We start from the raw sequence: 15,603 nt of genomic DNA on the forward strand, positions 1-15,603 counted from the left end.
CCTTCCCGTCCCTGCTTCCTCTCCCTATAGCTGCTCTGTCAGAAGAGGCGAGCTCCCCTTTCCACTTCCCTATTTCCCCCAAGACCCAAGAAAGGGAGAGGTTAATTATTTTTCCTAAGGAAAGCAGATTTACTGAACATGAATCTTCTAGCATGTTTCTGATTGGTAGAAAATGAAATCAAGTTAAGATTTAAAAACTTTTATTTTTTGAATAGATAATACATGTACATGGTATAAAATTCAAAAGGTACAAAAGGTATACAGTGAAAAGCAATTCCCACCCCTCTTCCCAGAGGCAATTGAAGCCGTCAGGTTCCTGTGTATCCTCCCAGAGATAGTCTAGGCATACGCCAGAAGATCCATAGTCAGATGTGCATGTTTTCACCACACACGTGTGTATGCCCATCGACATGCATTTTTCTCCACCCCTCTCCCCTTTTCAAAAACAAACACTAGCATACCAAGAGCCTCTTGTCCCCTACTTTACCATGTGCCTTAGGGATCATCCCACGGCAGTACATACAGAGTGACTCCGTTCTTCTAAATTTAAGAGCCCGTTGCACGGATTCGCCATGATTTTCTTATCCCTTGCCCTATGTTGGTGGTAGTTTCCGACTTTTTGCTATTACAAATAATGCTGCACGAAAATCCCTGTACGTGGGTAAGATTCCTAGAAGTAGCATTGCCGGCTCAAGACGTCTGGGCACTGTTCAGAGATACTGTCCGACCATGGGTCTGCACAGTTCGTACTTCTACCAACACCGCATCCCAGTGCTGCTCCCCACTTCCTGGTTTCATGTGGCTGAGTCATGTCAACTAGTCAAGTGACTATTAGGTTCATGACATACTTTGAACCAAACAGACTCATGACCTAATAGTCCCTGACCCCGGTGTGTTCCCTTTCTCTTTCCCCATCTGGGGAGAAAAAACCCACATGAAAGGTAATTGCTTTGAAAGGTCTGAGACTTTTGACACCTCTGTCGTTCCGATCTTCGAGGCTGGAGTCTGACAGACACTCTAGGAGATCCTCACAAGCTGCTGAGTGAAACTGCCCATCTGTATGCAAACGGAGCATCAGTTAGATGCCAAGTTTCATTCTAAACTCTGCTAATACAGGGATACAAAGTCACAATTTAGAGAAGCTATTTTTTTCTGCCAAGATTTCCTGGCCATTAGCCTGAGCAAGACTCTGGGAGATTGCAAAGTTCCTGCTTTCTCCCACTCTGGGGGGTGGGCACGCAGCAGACTTCACAAAGGACTAAGAGATCAAACAGTAAGTAGCCTGTGCCACCAAGAGAGACAGCAGGGGAAAGTGCAGAAGGTGATCGGTGCTGCAGGCCACCACTGAATGGGTCTATAGCAGATTAGGAAAGCCATTGCCCGTGACCTTGGATGGATGGTGGTCCAGGCAGAGGCAGCAGCAAGGACAACAGCCACGGGCAGGTATGAGATTGGCGCGTCTGAGGAATGAGTATAAGGCTGATGCGGAAAACCCAAAGTATTCCCCACAATGTCACATGAGCCATAGGCCAGCTACTAGATCCCCTCAAAGCCTCTACACATTTATCGTGAGGAGAGTGGGCACCATGACAACAGGATTTTTTACATAGTGTTTTTCAGCCCATCGCCATGTGCTGTTGGAAGAAACGCTCTGGACTTGGGGAAAAGCACTGAGAGAAGGCGTGTGTTGGGGGGGTGGGGGCTCTGAGGATGCCTCATATAAGGTGCCCCACCTGACTATTGTGTGGCCACACAGATGGCCAGCAAGTACCTCACCTTGCTGGGGCTCTTCGCCAGACTGCTGTGTGGTAAGGGCTTGTACCCTGAAGCCGACATCAAACCCAAGGAAAGCATAAAGTGCTTCTTCAACGTTCTTCCCTGAAGCAAGCTTCAAGCCAACTCCACCTCTCAGGCTCAGGCAAAGTACCTGTTAGAGTTTATTGCTCGAATGGCTGCTTCCCTCTACACTGATCATCAGTCACGTGCAGAGAGGGCATGACCAGGCCACGCCTGGGGCGCAGGAATCAAGGACTGCACTGCTTGCAGTCCAAACCTCTGCTGGCAGGCCTGCTCTGGTCACTACAGACGTGATCAGGGCCAGCGACAGTCAGCCTGAGGTCATGGGGATGGCGCTTGGTGAGGTAGTTGAGGGCTGCCTGGGGCCATCCCTGTCCTCTGCTCCTGGTTTCAGAGGGTCCCAAGAGCTACGCTGTTTGTCAAGGAGTGATTCCTCAGCCTGAGAAAGGCCTGCTATCTGTCCCAGCCCCTCGGCCTTCTGGTCCTGCTTTAGCAGACACTGGCAGGCCCTGGCTACCCACAGAATATGGGCAACGGACCAGAACCCAGTGAGAACCATACACTCGAGACTCTAACAAGAACTTAGGCCTGACAAACCTGGAATTTGCTCTGTTCAAAAAGGAAACAGACCCCGACATGTCACTTTGGCAGCATTCTCAAACATTTGACACCTCCCTCTAGCGCAATGAGCTGACCCCAGGGACCCATGAGACCGAACCCAGGCAGAGGACATTAAGGAACATGTCTCAATGTCTCCCCATATACCTCGTGGCCCTCTGGTTTGTACTGCTCAGCAGCTCTGACTTCGGTTTATACCAAGGCAGCCCATGTACTCCACGAGATGTCTGTGTGTCAGGGAGGACGGCGTTCCACCTGAGGCTGGCGAAGAATGCCAGGGTACCCGGACAGCAAGCTTATGGCTCTGACTGAACAGGAGCAACAGAATGCTTCCTGGGGAAGCACACATTTCATATAAGTAACTTAAGCATGTTTCCTGCTGCACCCCCCGCCCCTTTTTAAACTCCAGAGAAGTCTGTGGGCTTAGCCCAATACCCAGTCATACTCTGGGCCCATGAGATGTCCCGGAAGGAACTCTCCTGAGGGGCTTCTGAAGTCAAAGGGCCTTAGGGCATCACACTGGCCTCTAAGGCCTGACTGTAAGGCATGCTTATGGTCCTAATTCCTCACAAAGACACCATCCACTCTGAAGCAAACACAGACTTTTCTAATCTGGCTCCTGCAGTCTAATCAAGATGTGTCCAAGGAATGGGAACGAACTTGTCTGTATTAGGCCTTGTGGGTTAAAAGGGGAAAGGAAATCTGATACCTCCCTAGAGCAAAACCAAATCAAAATGAAATTCTTTAGAAACACAGCCCAATAAATGCCCCTAAATGGTTATTAATTAGTAGCTTTGGATTCGTCATGCCATATTTGCCCTGATAGCAGAGGTGGGCTACTGAACCCCAGAATATAACCCACTCTCCTCCCTACCACCTCTGGACAAATAGACAATTTCATAACGGCTCAAAAGGCTAGGGAGTAGGTCCATGAGCTTCTCAACACGAAAACACAGATGTTTCCCCAAACCTGAAATAATTGGCAAACAGCTGCCCCCTCCCCAGCCCTCAGAGGGCCACCTGGTTTCTGGCTGTCACTGGCTTCAACTTCATGGGGCCGTTTCAAAAATCAACATGCAGCTGACAGCAGCCCTGTGGGAGCCACTGAGGGGAGACGTACAGGGCCCAGGAAGGGCACACTTGGCACAGGGGAGCATCACCTCGGGACCTGCTACTTCCACAGCTCTGGGAGCCGGACAGGCCTTGCTGCCTGACCACAGAAACCAGTGCCTACTGCTAATCCAGCAAGGGATTTTTAAAGGCCTGTGCACATCAGATTTGCTTACTACACATCTCAGAGAACTAAGAATGGATGTGCTGTTCCTGTGACTGCACTGAACACCCCAGCTGCCTCCCTGTATAAGTTTCTACGCGTCACGTTTGAGCCTGCTGACTAGCATGTGTGCAAGCATGCAGAATGAAATGCCCACCTCGTGCCAGGGTTCACTGGACACAGCTGGGCTGCCGGATCCCTGACAGCCACGAAAGGAGGGGCTCCCCATCTGGTCCTGACTGCTCATTTCTGGAGGACAGAGTCTACTACTCTGCCTGCCTTCAAGCCCCCGCCTCCCCTGGTCCTGAAGGCTGGTCCCAGCCGGCCTTTCCTGCAGAGACAGGCCCCTCCACTCCTTGCCCAACAAGCACGCTTGTACTCTCCCTGCACCCTTTCAAATTTCTAATTACAGTCATATTTATCCAAAGTGGCCTTCCCACCTATCTCCGCCTGTTAAAATGCAACTCCCCGTTCTGCTCTAGTCCCAGTACTGCCTCCCCTATGAAGTCTCCTGGATCTCTGTGTGCCTCACTGTTCTTCCTCCTCCAATGCCCTCTGCTTTCTGCTCACAGCATTTATCACGCAATCCCTGGAGCCTAGTGGATGGTGTGTGTCTCATCTCTTTGCTTGGCCCAGGACCTGTCCAGATATGGAGCTCCTGGCATGTGTGCCTAATGAAGAGGGGGGCACCATGTCTGGCTGGGACTCACGTGAGAAACAGGGCATATTAAGGTGTCCTTCTTGTTTACGGGGTCCTCAATATGAGGCCCCTGTTTTCAATTTTTGGTGAAATAAACTCGAGTCATGTGTAAGAATTCAGCCACTGAGCTTTCATTCTTGCGGCTACACAATTAAGACTGCTGGCTGACACCTCGAGGAGCCAGTAACAAAAGGCACCAAGGGTAAGCAAAGGGCCCATATGACCATATTCACGTGGGCTGGTCATTCAGCTAAGTCTTTGCTTACTAAAAAAAAAAAAAAAAAAAAACAAACCAAAAAACCTCAGGTGACTGAGCTCTGGGTCAAATGGGCTGTTTCTGCTCCCTGGGCCACTTGCTGGCTGCCCAAGGCACAGGGCCTGGATTTTATACTTCTGTCTCCCTCAGTGCCTACTTCTCAATGGTTGCTCAATTAACATCTGCTGAACAAGTGAATTCCTTTTTATTCAGAGTCCACACAGATACAGGTACCTTCATATGTGCAATGTTACTGGAGAAATTCAAGCTGACCCGACACAGAACAGATACTGCCCGCATTTCTTCATAGGATGACGGGTGTTCTCCAAGCCACCGCGTCTGCACCGTCTGGTTCCGTCAACAACAGAGAGATGAAATGGAAGCAAATGGGAGAAAGAAAATATCCTGGTGCTGCGATCATGGCCCCTGCATCTCTCTACTGTAGTGTTCAGAACTATCTTCACCATCTTGCAGTTGATAAATGGCGTTAAAAAAAATCGATGACATATGGTGACGTCTGGGAATCTTCAAGAGGCCTTGGCTCTCATTTTGGACAGCAGCACCTCATTCTTGCGGCCCTCCTGGAGAGGAAACAGAGAATGTGTCCATTAGCTTTCCCTAGTCCCCGGAGACACAGCGACGGGCCAACTAGACCGGGCCCCGTGCACGCTGCCTCCAGCACTGTGGAGTGGCCGGGACGGGTTCACCTGGCCTCCGGTGCCAAAATTACTGTAACGACAACTGGCTTCTGGACTGTCAGACTGAGAGCGGGGTGAGGATTAGGCACTGTCCTTCCAAAAGACTTCATGGAACCCCTGTAGCTCTCAAGGGGCCAGAAGCAGCCAGCAGACACTTAAGCGCCAATCCTGGACCACCGTGGTAAGGAAGGAAGGGGAAGGTACTCGGAGCCCGCAGCTGAAGGAGTGATGAAAGACAAACCTAGTTCACACAGCAAGCAGAGCACATGGCCAAGTTCTTACCCTGACAACAGCGAAGACTGGGTACATCCTTAGCTTTAAGAAAACAAACTCACAGAAGACTGGGAGAGAGACATGCACTGAGGGATCCTCCTCTTTACAAATAAGCTGTATGAGATCCATGACTGCGTGTACTGAGGGAGGTCACTGGTCCCAGCCCTGCGTGTGGAACCTGATGTCACCTCTGCATCACTCTGTATCTGCCTCTTCAAACATGACCCAGAGCTGCTCACTACGCATGCTCCTTCCCTCTTGTTCCCACTGGCCTTGACAACTCAGGATACCTCCATCTGCTGGCACTCACTCTCCCCTCCATCCTTGGGCCCTGTCACCAGGAGCTGGCTTTAAACTGAGAAGTGAACATGGTAGCAGGAAGGGCCTGGAGAGGCAAGCTGGAGGGGCCCAGCCGGAGAGTGAGGCCAGGTGTCCAGAAGCCATGCTCCCCTGGAGAGGCCCTTAGTGTGGAAGAAATTCTTCCACCCTTGAGCCCTCTGCATCCAAGACCCCCAAAGTCAACATTTCCATCTCCCTGGTCCTAGCTAGGTGCTCCCAGCTCTCTGCAGGCCCTTGGTTCTTTCTGGCAGTATCATAGCTCACGGCTGCAGGGACCCTGTTTTTACTAAGTGCCAGTTCATGTGCAGGTACTTAGCCTTCTCCTCAGGGCTGGGCTCCGGGCCGGGGCTAAGGCTGAATTACTGTCAGAAGCAAGGCACTCTGACACTTTCTGACTGCAGGTTCCTGGAGGGGGAGGCAGTTCACTGGTCCTGGGGCACGGGAAGAGAAAGACCTTTAGTAACATTTGTTTTACTAGAGAAGAAAGTTTTCCTCTTTAAAAGGAATTATTGAAAATAAAATAAAATGAGTTAGTGAGATTTGCTTGGGGAGAAAAGCTTTAGCCAAGAATAAAGTGCTGGTGTGGGGGTAAAGAAGGAAGAAGAACAGGCAGAGAGTCATACTATTATGAATCTCCCTACTTCTGTGTAATTTTTGAAAATTTCCATAATAAAAAAGGTAACAAAGCCATGAATAAATACATTCAGCTGTCACCCACTTTCACTTCTAAATGAGGCAAAACAACTCAGCAGTGTCTGGTGCACGTAGCGTCCTCAGCAGGGGCCAAGGTATGCACAAGACGCCGACATGATGCCGGAACATTGAGGACAGGTGTCCTCCTGTCACTTGCTATGTGTGAGCGCTGACGAAGTCTCACGCAATCTACTGGAGGCCTTTGAGGAAGCTACAGAATGATACTGTCCACCTGTTCAAAGCAAATGCAGAAAGGGTCCTTTAGGCATTTCCTTCCAGAAGAGAAGGGAAAAAACCTCCTTGCCTCTGTTTCTCTCCTACTGAAGACGGCATGCGGCCCACCACGTGCCCGACATGGAAGGGCAGCCCCTCGAAACTGGACTCAAAGTCAGCTTCATGAAAATGTATGGCCTGCATTCGTCAGTGTGAGGCTAGAATTTAAAGCTTGTTTTCGTGACCTTAAGAGAGACTGTGGTTTAGAGACATGGCTAATTAATGTGACACAGCAGCTGAAGAGATTTCAGAGTATGTGTTGTTCCCTGGCAGACTTGCTGTCAGCAAACCCAGCTGCGACAAGCAAGCCCACGGAGACTCAGACATCACAGGATGTCCGTAACCAGTGTCCCGAGGCCAGAGGAGGCTGGGGCTCAGGATGGGGGGGGGGCGCGCCATTGCGGCTCAGTGAGCATGCAGGACACAAACCCACTGAAGGGCACGACGGAGGTGGCCAGGGCCGGGCTCCGGACCCTGCGGTTGTGCTCTGCGTGCGGCTGCTGGCACGAGCACCAGAGACTGGGAAATGGTGGGCACGGGGAACCCAGCGGAGACCAGGCAGGCAGGGGAGAGGCAAGGACAGAGAGCAGAACAGAGAGCGTTCTGGAAGAAGAGCCTGGGATGAAGGTCTGCTCCTTCAGACGGATCTTCCACCACACAGGAGATCTTATCAGGTAACTGCCCTCTGGTGAAAGAGCAGCACCGCTCGGGCTGAAGGAGCGGAAACCAGGGAGCTGCCAGCCTCTGCTGCCTCTTCTTCCTCAAGCTGCGGCGGCCCCAAGAGGGGCCACGTCACCTCAGACGAGCGGGTAGAAGAAGTTCAAGATTTCGGAACACTGACACGCAGTTGCTAATTTTAAATCTTTGCCAAGTAAAATGTTAAAGAAGAAAAAAGTAGTAAATATTATCACTTTCATGTCAAAAACCAAGAAAATAGGCTGTTTTTTTTTTGTTTGTTTGTTTTTTAAAGGGGAGTCCCTTAAATGAAATCTGTTTAGTTGTCTGAAGAACACACACTCCCCTTTCTCTTTTTCCCCTGACTTGTTCTGGATGGAGGAAAATGGCACAGGCAGGCACATGGTCTGGGGGGTCTCAGCGGCTTGGAGGCACCCCCTTGTGCTCCCTGGCACAAGAGGCTCTGCGCCCAGGGAGACAGGAACACAGAAAGTCCGATGCTTACCATCCCTGAAGGAACCACTCCCTTAGGAGGTCATCTCAGTTCTGAGAGCGCAGAGTACGAGAATGAGCTTGTCCATTTTGCTTTTATGTGCTTTGATTTGGACAGCTTATACTTACCCTCCTCAACTTATCTGTTTTCTGTTTCTGTTGTCAAAAGGGCAGTGCTGGCTTGCCCAAGCAACATTTCATTCCTCCCTGCTGGGCCTTTTCTCTTTCTGAATTATTTGCATTAAAGGGGAAAAAAAAGTTCTGCTGGGGAGCAGTGAGTCCTGTTTGATCCCTCAGCTCACTCATTAGCCCTTCCAAAACTTCAGCTCCAGCCCCTGCTAACCACATGGGGCTCCTGACCCCAAGCACTTCACCCAGTCACCCTCCCAGCTGCCCAGGCTTACGTCTCCTGCTGCACCCATGGCCAAGTCCGCACCCGAGACAGACCTTCTCTGATCGCACCATCTCTGTTAGTGCCCCTTCCCCCAGCCAAAACTGAAGTTAGTTATTTGTTACTACTTGTTTACTGGGATTTGTGTTTCCTAGCTTGCTATCTGTCTCCCCAACCATAACATTAAGCTTCTTGACACAGGGAGTGGGTCTGTTTAACAACCTGATATACCCCAGAGGCATGGAAGGAGCTGGAAGAACATTTATGGAAAGTGTGAAAGATTTTGAAATGTCTGTGGGTTGTGGCCCCCAAAAGTTAAATTTAAAAAAAAGGAAAGGAGAGGTAGAAAAGGAAAAATTGGGAAGGAGAAACAAATTTTTAAAAATGTACAGAAATAAAATTTTTGGTATGAAAAGATCATACTTCTTATTCTGCAGACCCAACACCAGGATACATACAAGCTACACCTCTAGCTGTCTATATTCAGCAATCTCTACACTCTCTGAAATCACATGGATTTGAGTTAGAAAGGGGGAAGGAATTCCTGAAAATGAAGTAGCTGATACCCCAGTAAGTGGCAAAATGAAGTCTCCTTTCTGGAAAATCTCATAAGAAAAGGGCAAACACTTTTCTTTCTGAGCCCATGGAGCATGGTCCATTCCCAAATGCAGGGAGAGAAGACGGGGAGACAAAATTCAGCTGAGTGTGGGACATCATAGGAGGCAGACGCCTTTATCCCTCATGTGACCCAGCAGAATCCACCGATGAGGAAACAGGTGTGAGGGGATTTAGCCACTGCCCAAGTGCACAGCTGGTAAGTGCTAAAGGCAGGGTTCGAACCCAAGCCTGCCAAGCTCAAAGTTCACTCTTCCCACAGGCTTCCCAAGGTCCCTTTCCCACCTAGGATGGGATGAAGGAAAATTCCAGATCTGAATGTGTAATGAATGCTGTTCCCAGGTGGCCTTTGATGCTATTTTCTTGTGGGTTTAATATGCTTACTAAACGTTAGGGGAATGAAAATGAAGACGTGATGTCTCTCAGAACGTTCGAGACTTGAGAATGGTCCAGCGAACCACACAGTCCTGAACTAGCTAGATGCGGTACTTCACTGTGGGATCACACAGCTGTGGCCCATCCCCAGACCAGTGGGGAACCAGGCAACCGCTCTGGTTTTTCAAGGCTCGTCTTGAGACACACACAACCCCCCCACAGCCTTCTGTGGCTGGCCCCATCTCCGCCTTACCTCCTTGAACTCCTTCACAGTCTTAAAGTACAGCCTCTGCTTTTCTAACAGTTCCAAGTACTGGTCGTTCAACTGGTCTCTTCGCATCTTGTTCTCTTGCTTCTTCTTCTCCATCTGCGGAAATAGTTTGGGAAATGGGGAGGAAGGGGCACACTGTGACCAAGGGCTGCTGGCAACACTCAGAAGGCGACTATTACCAATATTTTCATGGACTTCCTTCCAGTATTTCTCTTTCTGCACACCACTTCTGAGCCTGACCTATTTATATGGGTGAAATTACAAAGAGGCTTCTCTCATTTCTTCAGCAATTCTATTACTGGGCACTAACTGTCCCATTTGTGTGTGTGTGTGTGTGTGTGTGTGTGTCTACAGTTTGACAATCAACGGCCTGGTGCTTCTCAACCAGGGGCTATTCTGGCCCCTGAAGAGCATGAGGTAGTGTCTGGGGATGGATTAAGTAGCCACAGCTGAGAGGAGAGGGTCCACTAGGAGCCAGGGATGCCGCTAAACCTTCTACAATGTGCAGCCCAGCCCTCACACGACAAGGTGTCATCTGGTCCAAAATGTTAACTGTGCTGAGGCTGAGAAATTCCTATGTAAATAACTGAGTCTGCTTTCTTGCATTATTTCCATACATTTTCATAGTATTTCCATGCTATTATACATTTTCTACAATCAAAACCTAAAATACTCAAGGCATCTGGGTGGTTCAGTGGGTTAAAGCATCTGCCTTCAGCTCAGGTCATGATCCCAGGGTCCTGGGATCTAGCCCTGCATCGGGCTCTCAGCTCAGCAGGAAGCCTGCTTCTCTTCCACTCTCTCTCTGCCTACTTGTGATCTCTGTCAAATAAATAAATAAAATCTTAAAAAAAAAAAAAAAACCTAAAAAACTTTAAGAATATTCCCAATCATACAGCTATTTTACCCATTTTTCTATTGGTGGAAAATTTAGGGTGTTTCCAGGACAGTGACCTCATAAATACAGGATCATTTGGGTTAAAGAGACTTTCCTAAGGTACTGAACAGCTTAATATTTGAACAAATATTGCGTGATCACCCTGAGGACTAAACGTGGTGGTGACGAGGTCATGTCACTGTTCCTGTAGAGGGTGTGAGCTAGAGGGGCTGATGCTAACCACACATCTCACACAATGAGCTCCATGTGCAAAGTCCTATTCATGATCACCACTGTGAAGACAGTGACAGGGCTGGGGCACAGAGAGGTGGGTGGGTGCACAGCCTCTTCAGGCTGGAGGGTCAGAGAGGGCTCTCTGAGGAGATGACATTTGGGCAGAGTCGGCAGTGGTATGTGCATGATTTCCAGCAGCAAGCGAGAGCATCGCAGATGGCGAGGGCAGAAAGCTGTGGAGGCAGCTGGTGCCTGGCTCACAGCAGGTGCTCACGAGTGCGTTGGACGGGCTCACTGGCCTCTGATGCCTGAGCAGTGCTTCTGAGGTACGCATTGGAAGGGACCACTCAGTAAATTCAGGTTAAAGCTTCACTGGCTGGACGGGATCCCAGTCATCCCCAGGCCCATTACCTGGTGAACTGCAACCCGGTGTCCCCACAGAGCCACTGATCTGCCTGGACCACTCCTGACCATGTGTCCAGCTCCGAAGTCACCTGGTGACCTGATCCTGAGCCCCCTGCCGTCTTTCCACAGGTCTGCACATGGACACTGGGACCAGGTCTGGAGTCTGCTAACCAGGAGGCAGGCAGTCCCCTCTGGAGACGCTGGTCAGGGCCATCTTACACTTGGCCCTGGCTCAGCAGGCGGCCCTGGTCCCTTCCGGAGGACTTCCTGATGCTGCCCAGATGACTATGGTTCCTGTAACCCATGTCCCACAGTTGCTAGGAACGTTTTCTGCTGAGTGGGTGGGACCTCTCTGCTGGGTCGCCACCCCTTGAGTTGCAAAGCCTGGTAGTTGGATCCCAAAACTTTCCTGCCTGCTCTGTCCTCCAGCAGAAAATTTGGCCATGAATGACTACATTTTAGTGCTATAAATAGGGAACTTGAATAAATTTAATTTGAATGTCCCCAGGACCCACTGCAAAAGGTAGTGCAGCAACCCTGAAATGGACTGAGCTTGAGGACAGAGAGACCTGGGTTCCAATCCTACTACTGTCACTCACTGTGTATACCTGGACAGGTTATTTCATCTTTTGGAATGACAGGTATCCTAGTTGCAAAATAAGAATATTATCACCTAGATCACAGGTCACAAGGTACAGATGACATTAACTGTGACATGAACGACACATCACTCAGTTCAAGGTAGCTCTTCAACAGAGACTAGGTTTTGTCTTCACACCGACACCCAGAATGTGAGTGATAACAAGCAGATCGAGCCCCCTCACCCTCAGAATCAGGAGATGACTCTTAGGTCTGAGTTTTATTTTCACACTGTCCTAGAAGCCCGTCCCCAGGAACACTGTTCCCATTCCTTGCTCACCCCCACACCCTAGGTCAGGAGCCCCAGATTCTTCTGCTGAGCACCTGCTCCCAGGATTCACCTCCTTGGGATGAGGTGCAAATGCCTTCCAGCGGGGCGCCTGGGCGGCTCAGTCATTAAGTGTCTGCCTTCAGCTTGGGTCATGATCCCAGGGAATGGGGATCGAGCCCTGCATTGGGCTCCCTGCTCTGCGGGAAGCCCGCTTCTCCCTCTCCCTCTGCTTGCCACTCCCCCTGCTTGTGCTCTCTCTCTCTGTCAAATAAATAAAATCTTTAAAAAAATAAAACGCCTTTCACTACGTGACTCTCTCTTCACTCAGGAGCCCCTCTGTGTACCATACACTGTTGCGTGTATACACTGCTGGTCTATGGTCCACTCTGTGTACATCCCACAGCCACCGATTCTGGGTGTGTGTGTGCTCTATGAGGACACAGACTCCCTGCCACATACACTCTGAGCAGGAGCCACGGTCGCATCCATACAGGGACTTTTGGTTTTGAAACAAATACATCAAAAGACTGCATTCAAACACATGCTGTTCTGCAAAGACAGCCTTCTTGCATTTGAAGTGCCAATATTCAAACCTGACCGGGAACCCTCTTTGAGAACTGACTTTGCAGTCAACTGAACGAATTCACTCACTCAGCAAACAGTTCCTGAAAGCCCACCGTGGGTCAGGTGCCGGGCTCGCCCCTGGTGATGGACACATGAAGAAGAGAGCCCTCTCTGTCCATGGGCACGCCCCCCCCCCATCTTGTACCCCACCACCTAGCTGGGGAGGCAGATGCACAGAGCAGCCTCTTCCCCCGGTCAGCACTGAGGTACCAACAGCACGAAGCCTGGGGAGAATGGAGACGATGAACGGATCACATCTGTTTCCTTCCCAAGGAAGGCATCTCCTGGTAAACAGGAAGCCAAGGGGAAAGAAACAAACTCCAAATCGATTGCCAGTGTTCTTTACTATGGACAAGAGCAGCTCTGCAGGTTGCCAGGTGGCTCAGTGGCTTGAGCCGCTGCCTCTTGATTTCAGCTCAGGTTATGATCTCAGGGTTGTGAGATGGAGCCCCATATTAGGCTCTGTGCTGGGGTGGAACCTGCTTAAGATTCTCTCTCCCGCTCCCTGACCCCCACTCAGCGGCTCTCATAAATTCTCAAAAAAAAAAAAAATAAATAAAAAAGCCGCTCCCTGAGGAGCATGATGCATGATGGCAGGGCGGAAAGGTCTGCCACGCTGTGATCCTGTTAAAGGCTTGTGGTCGGCTGGGCTCTCTGTGCTCCTCTTCTGCTACACCCTACCTAGTTCATCAAGAAGGGGCCGTCCTGACTTGGATTTGTGTACCCGTGCAAGGCAGGCCACGTGCTGCCTCACAACTGCTTTCATTTTTGGGGCCGAATAGTTTTGTCACTATTGGTAATTTTCTTTTCCTCCACTGACACCATTTTATTGAAGTCACTAAGGGGAAGGTTAGCTTTTTTCTAGAGGGGAAGGGATATAAAGAGCTTCTGCCCTTAGTTCATCTCTTATGAGATGAGATTATAGGCAGCGTGAAGGTTGGCCATCTGTGTGTGGGTTTTTACGATGACAAGTACCACAGACACTCTTTCCTTTGTGTGTCTGAATTCTGGCGTCACTCCCAATATCACTCTGTCCAAGTTCAAGACAGCAGGTGCCGAGTACCCAGAAGGTCACACGGCCATGCCGGAGGACCATTCCAGTGTGATCCATGTTCTTAAAGGGATCAAAAGTAAGAGATGTGGGAGTATTAGTGAGTTCTCATCTGGTTATAACAGCAGAAAATTGTGGCTACGTCTGATTTCCAGACAGTCATCAAATTCTTACTGCTGTCAAAATGGCCCAAGTGCAGAGCTGCAGAGTGATATAAACTCCATTCTGGCCCCAGACTGAATGATTCTCTGTAAAGCTATCTCTGGAACTCTTACAATGCTTACTGATACCTCTCTTCTCTTCTGAGGCATAACATCCTCTCACTTCAGAATTCAGTTTGGTCATTATTTGCATTTTTTATAGAGGATTCCTGAAAACTAAAATGCTCTCAGGATCCTAAGGAATGAATCTCTAATGGCAGAAATAAAGGAACCAAAGATCCAGTGAGGAAGAGACTGTGGGCAAGAAAAGACGACGCTGGTGAAAGTTGGTTTCCTCTCCTATACAATGTGGGTAACACTACTCATTTAGGAACCTTGTAGGAGGACTAGCACCAGGCTTGGCCCATAGTGGGTGTTCAATCCATGGGGCTACTGTTAAGAGCTGCCTTTAAATCACCAGCCTGTGGAGCTGGCACTGCCCACTGCAGGGTCGGAGGCACGCTGGGCACGCACGCTGTGGACACTGAAGGTGGGTCTTCAGGACTGGGAGCACATTCTCAAGACAAGCAGAAGAGACCTGCTCTTCCCAAGACCTTTTCTGAAACCAGGCTGGGATCCCAGCTGCATTACAGAAAACGAGCCCTCTCACCTTCATTCTGCTCTGCTTAATCCCTTCTACGATCTGTTCCATCTGACGTAAAAACTGGTCCCGGGCAGTAGGGGAGGCCATAGCTCTGAAAGGAACAATCAGCAGAGTGAGGAACAGAATGCGGGACACTGAGGAAGGGGGAGGGATCGAGGCCGAGGCAGTTAGGAATTCTAACCTCTGAGGAAGGCACGACAATTAGCCTCATCTCATAACTGAATATTAATCTTTTTTCCTCACTTTCTCTACAAATTGCTTAAGTAATATGTATTTATGTAAAGTAAAACAAAATGTTATTAAAATCAACAAAAACATTTCTTACTTTGATGATGACACACTGCCTAAAAAATGATTTCCATTTAGTTTTTAGAAATCTGAGGATCTGGAGGCACGGCTCCAGACTGGCAGACGTCTTCTGAGATTTTCCTAAATACACGGTCAGGAAACCTGGTCCTGTTTCTCAAGGCAGCAGCTAAATGAGTGGATTTCCTGGTGTCCTGAAACTGTCCCCTTCACTTCCTGTTCTGTGCTGGGAATGGCACCACAAGGATCCAAGCCCACAGACACAGGGACTAAGAATTCTTCCACAGGATGGCTGACAGAGCAGAGCTCATCATGGCACCATCGAACACTGCAGTATGTCTCAATTATCAGGAAATAATGAGGAAGTCACCATTTTTTAGAAATGTCACAGGGCTATAAGTCACTAACCGAATCTGAATCTTCTCAGGGAGCTGTGAATTTTAGTTAGAAATGAAGCTTAAGATCCAGAGTTCGTAATCCATTCAGATCTTAGTTACCGGTCACCTGCCAGGGGCTAAGAGAGGTTTGTGCTGGAAGCAAAAGGAGCCTGCTGTATAGACAGCAAGCCCTGGGCTGCTGGACAGTGAGCAGACCACTGGGCACGCTTGAGGGCTGGTATGACTTGGGTGCAGGTGGGCCTTGCTGCATAGTTC

At 49.5% G+C, this 15,603-nt stretch overlaps 1 protein-coding gene across 2 annotated transcripts in view; it reads right to left on the minus strand.

Moving 5' to 3' along the window:
- Positions 1-183: 183 nt before the first annotated feature.
- The window catches only part of CCDC93 (coiled-coil domain containing 93), a 92,828-nt gene continuing 77,408 nt past the window's right edge, over positions 184-15,603 (minus strand). For both annotated transcript variants that reach the window (XM_044242606.1, XM_044242605.1), the window contains exons 22-24: positions 14,651-14,735; positions 9,722-9,835; positions 184-5,225 (exon numbers count right to left, since the gene is read on the minus strand). In XM_044242606.1, coding sequence (XP_044098541.1) covers positions 5,172-5,225; positions 9,722-9,835; positions 14,651-14,735 — 253 coding nt within the window. In that variant the 3' untranslated portion in view covers positions 184-5,171. The remainder of the gene's footprint in view (positions 5,226-9,721; positions 9,836-14,650; positions 14,736-15,603) is intronic.

Source organism: Neovison vison, chromosome 3 (genome assembly GCF_020171115.1).
Source record: "Neovison vison isolate M4711 chromosome 3, ASM_NN_V1, whole genome shotgun sequence".
Taxonomy (NCBI): Eukaryota; Metazoa; Chordata; class Mammalia; order Carnivora; family Mustelidae; genus Neogale; species Neogale vison.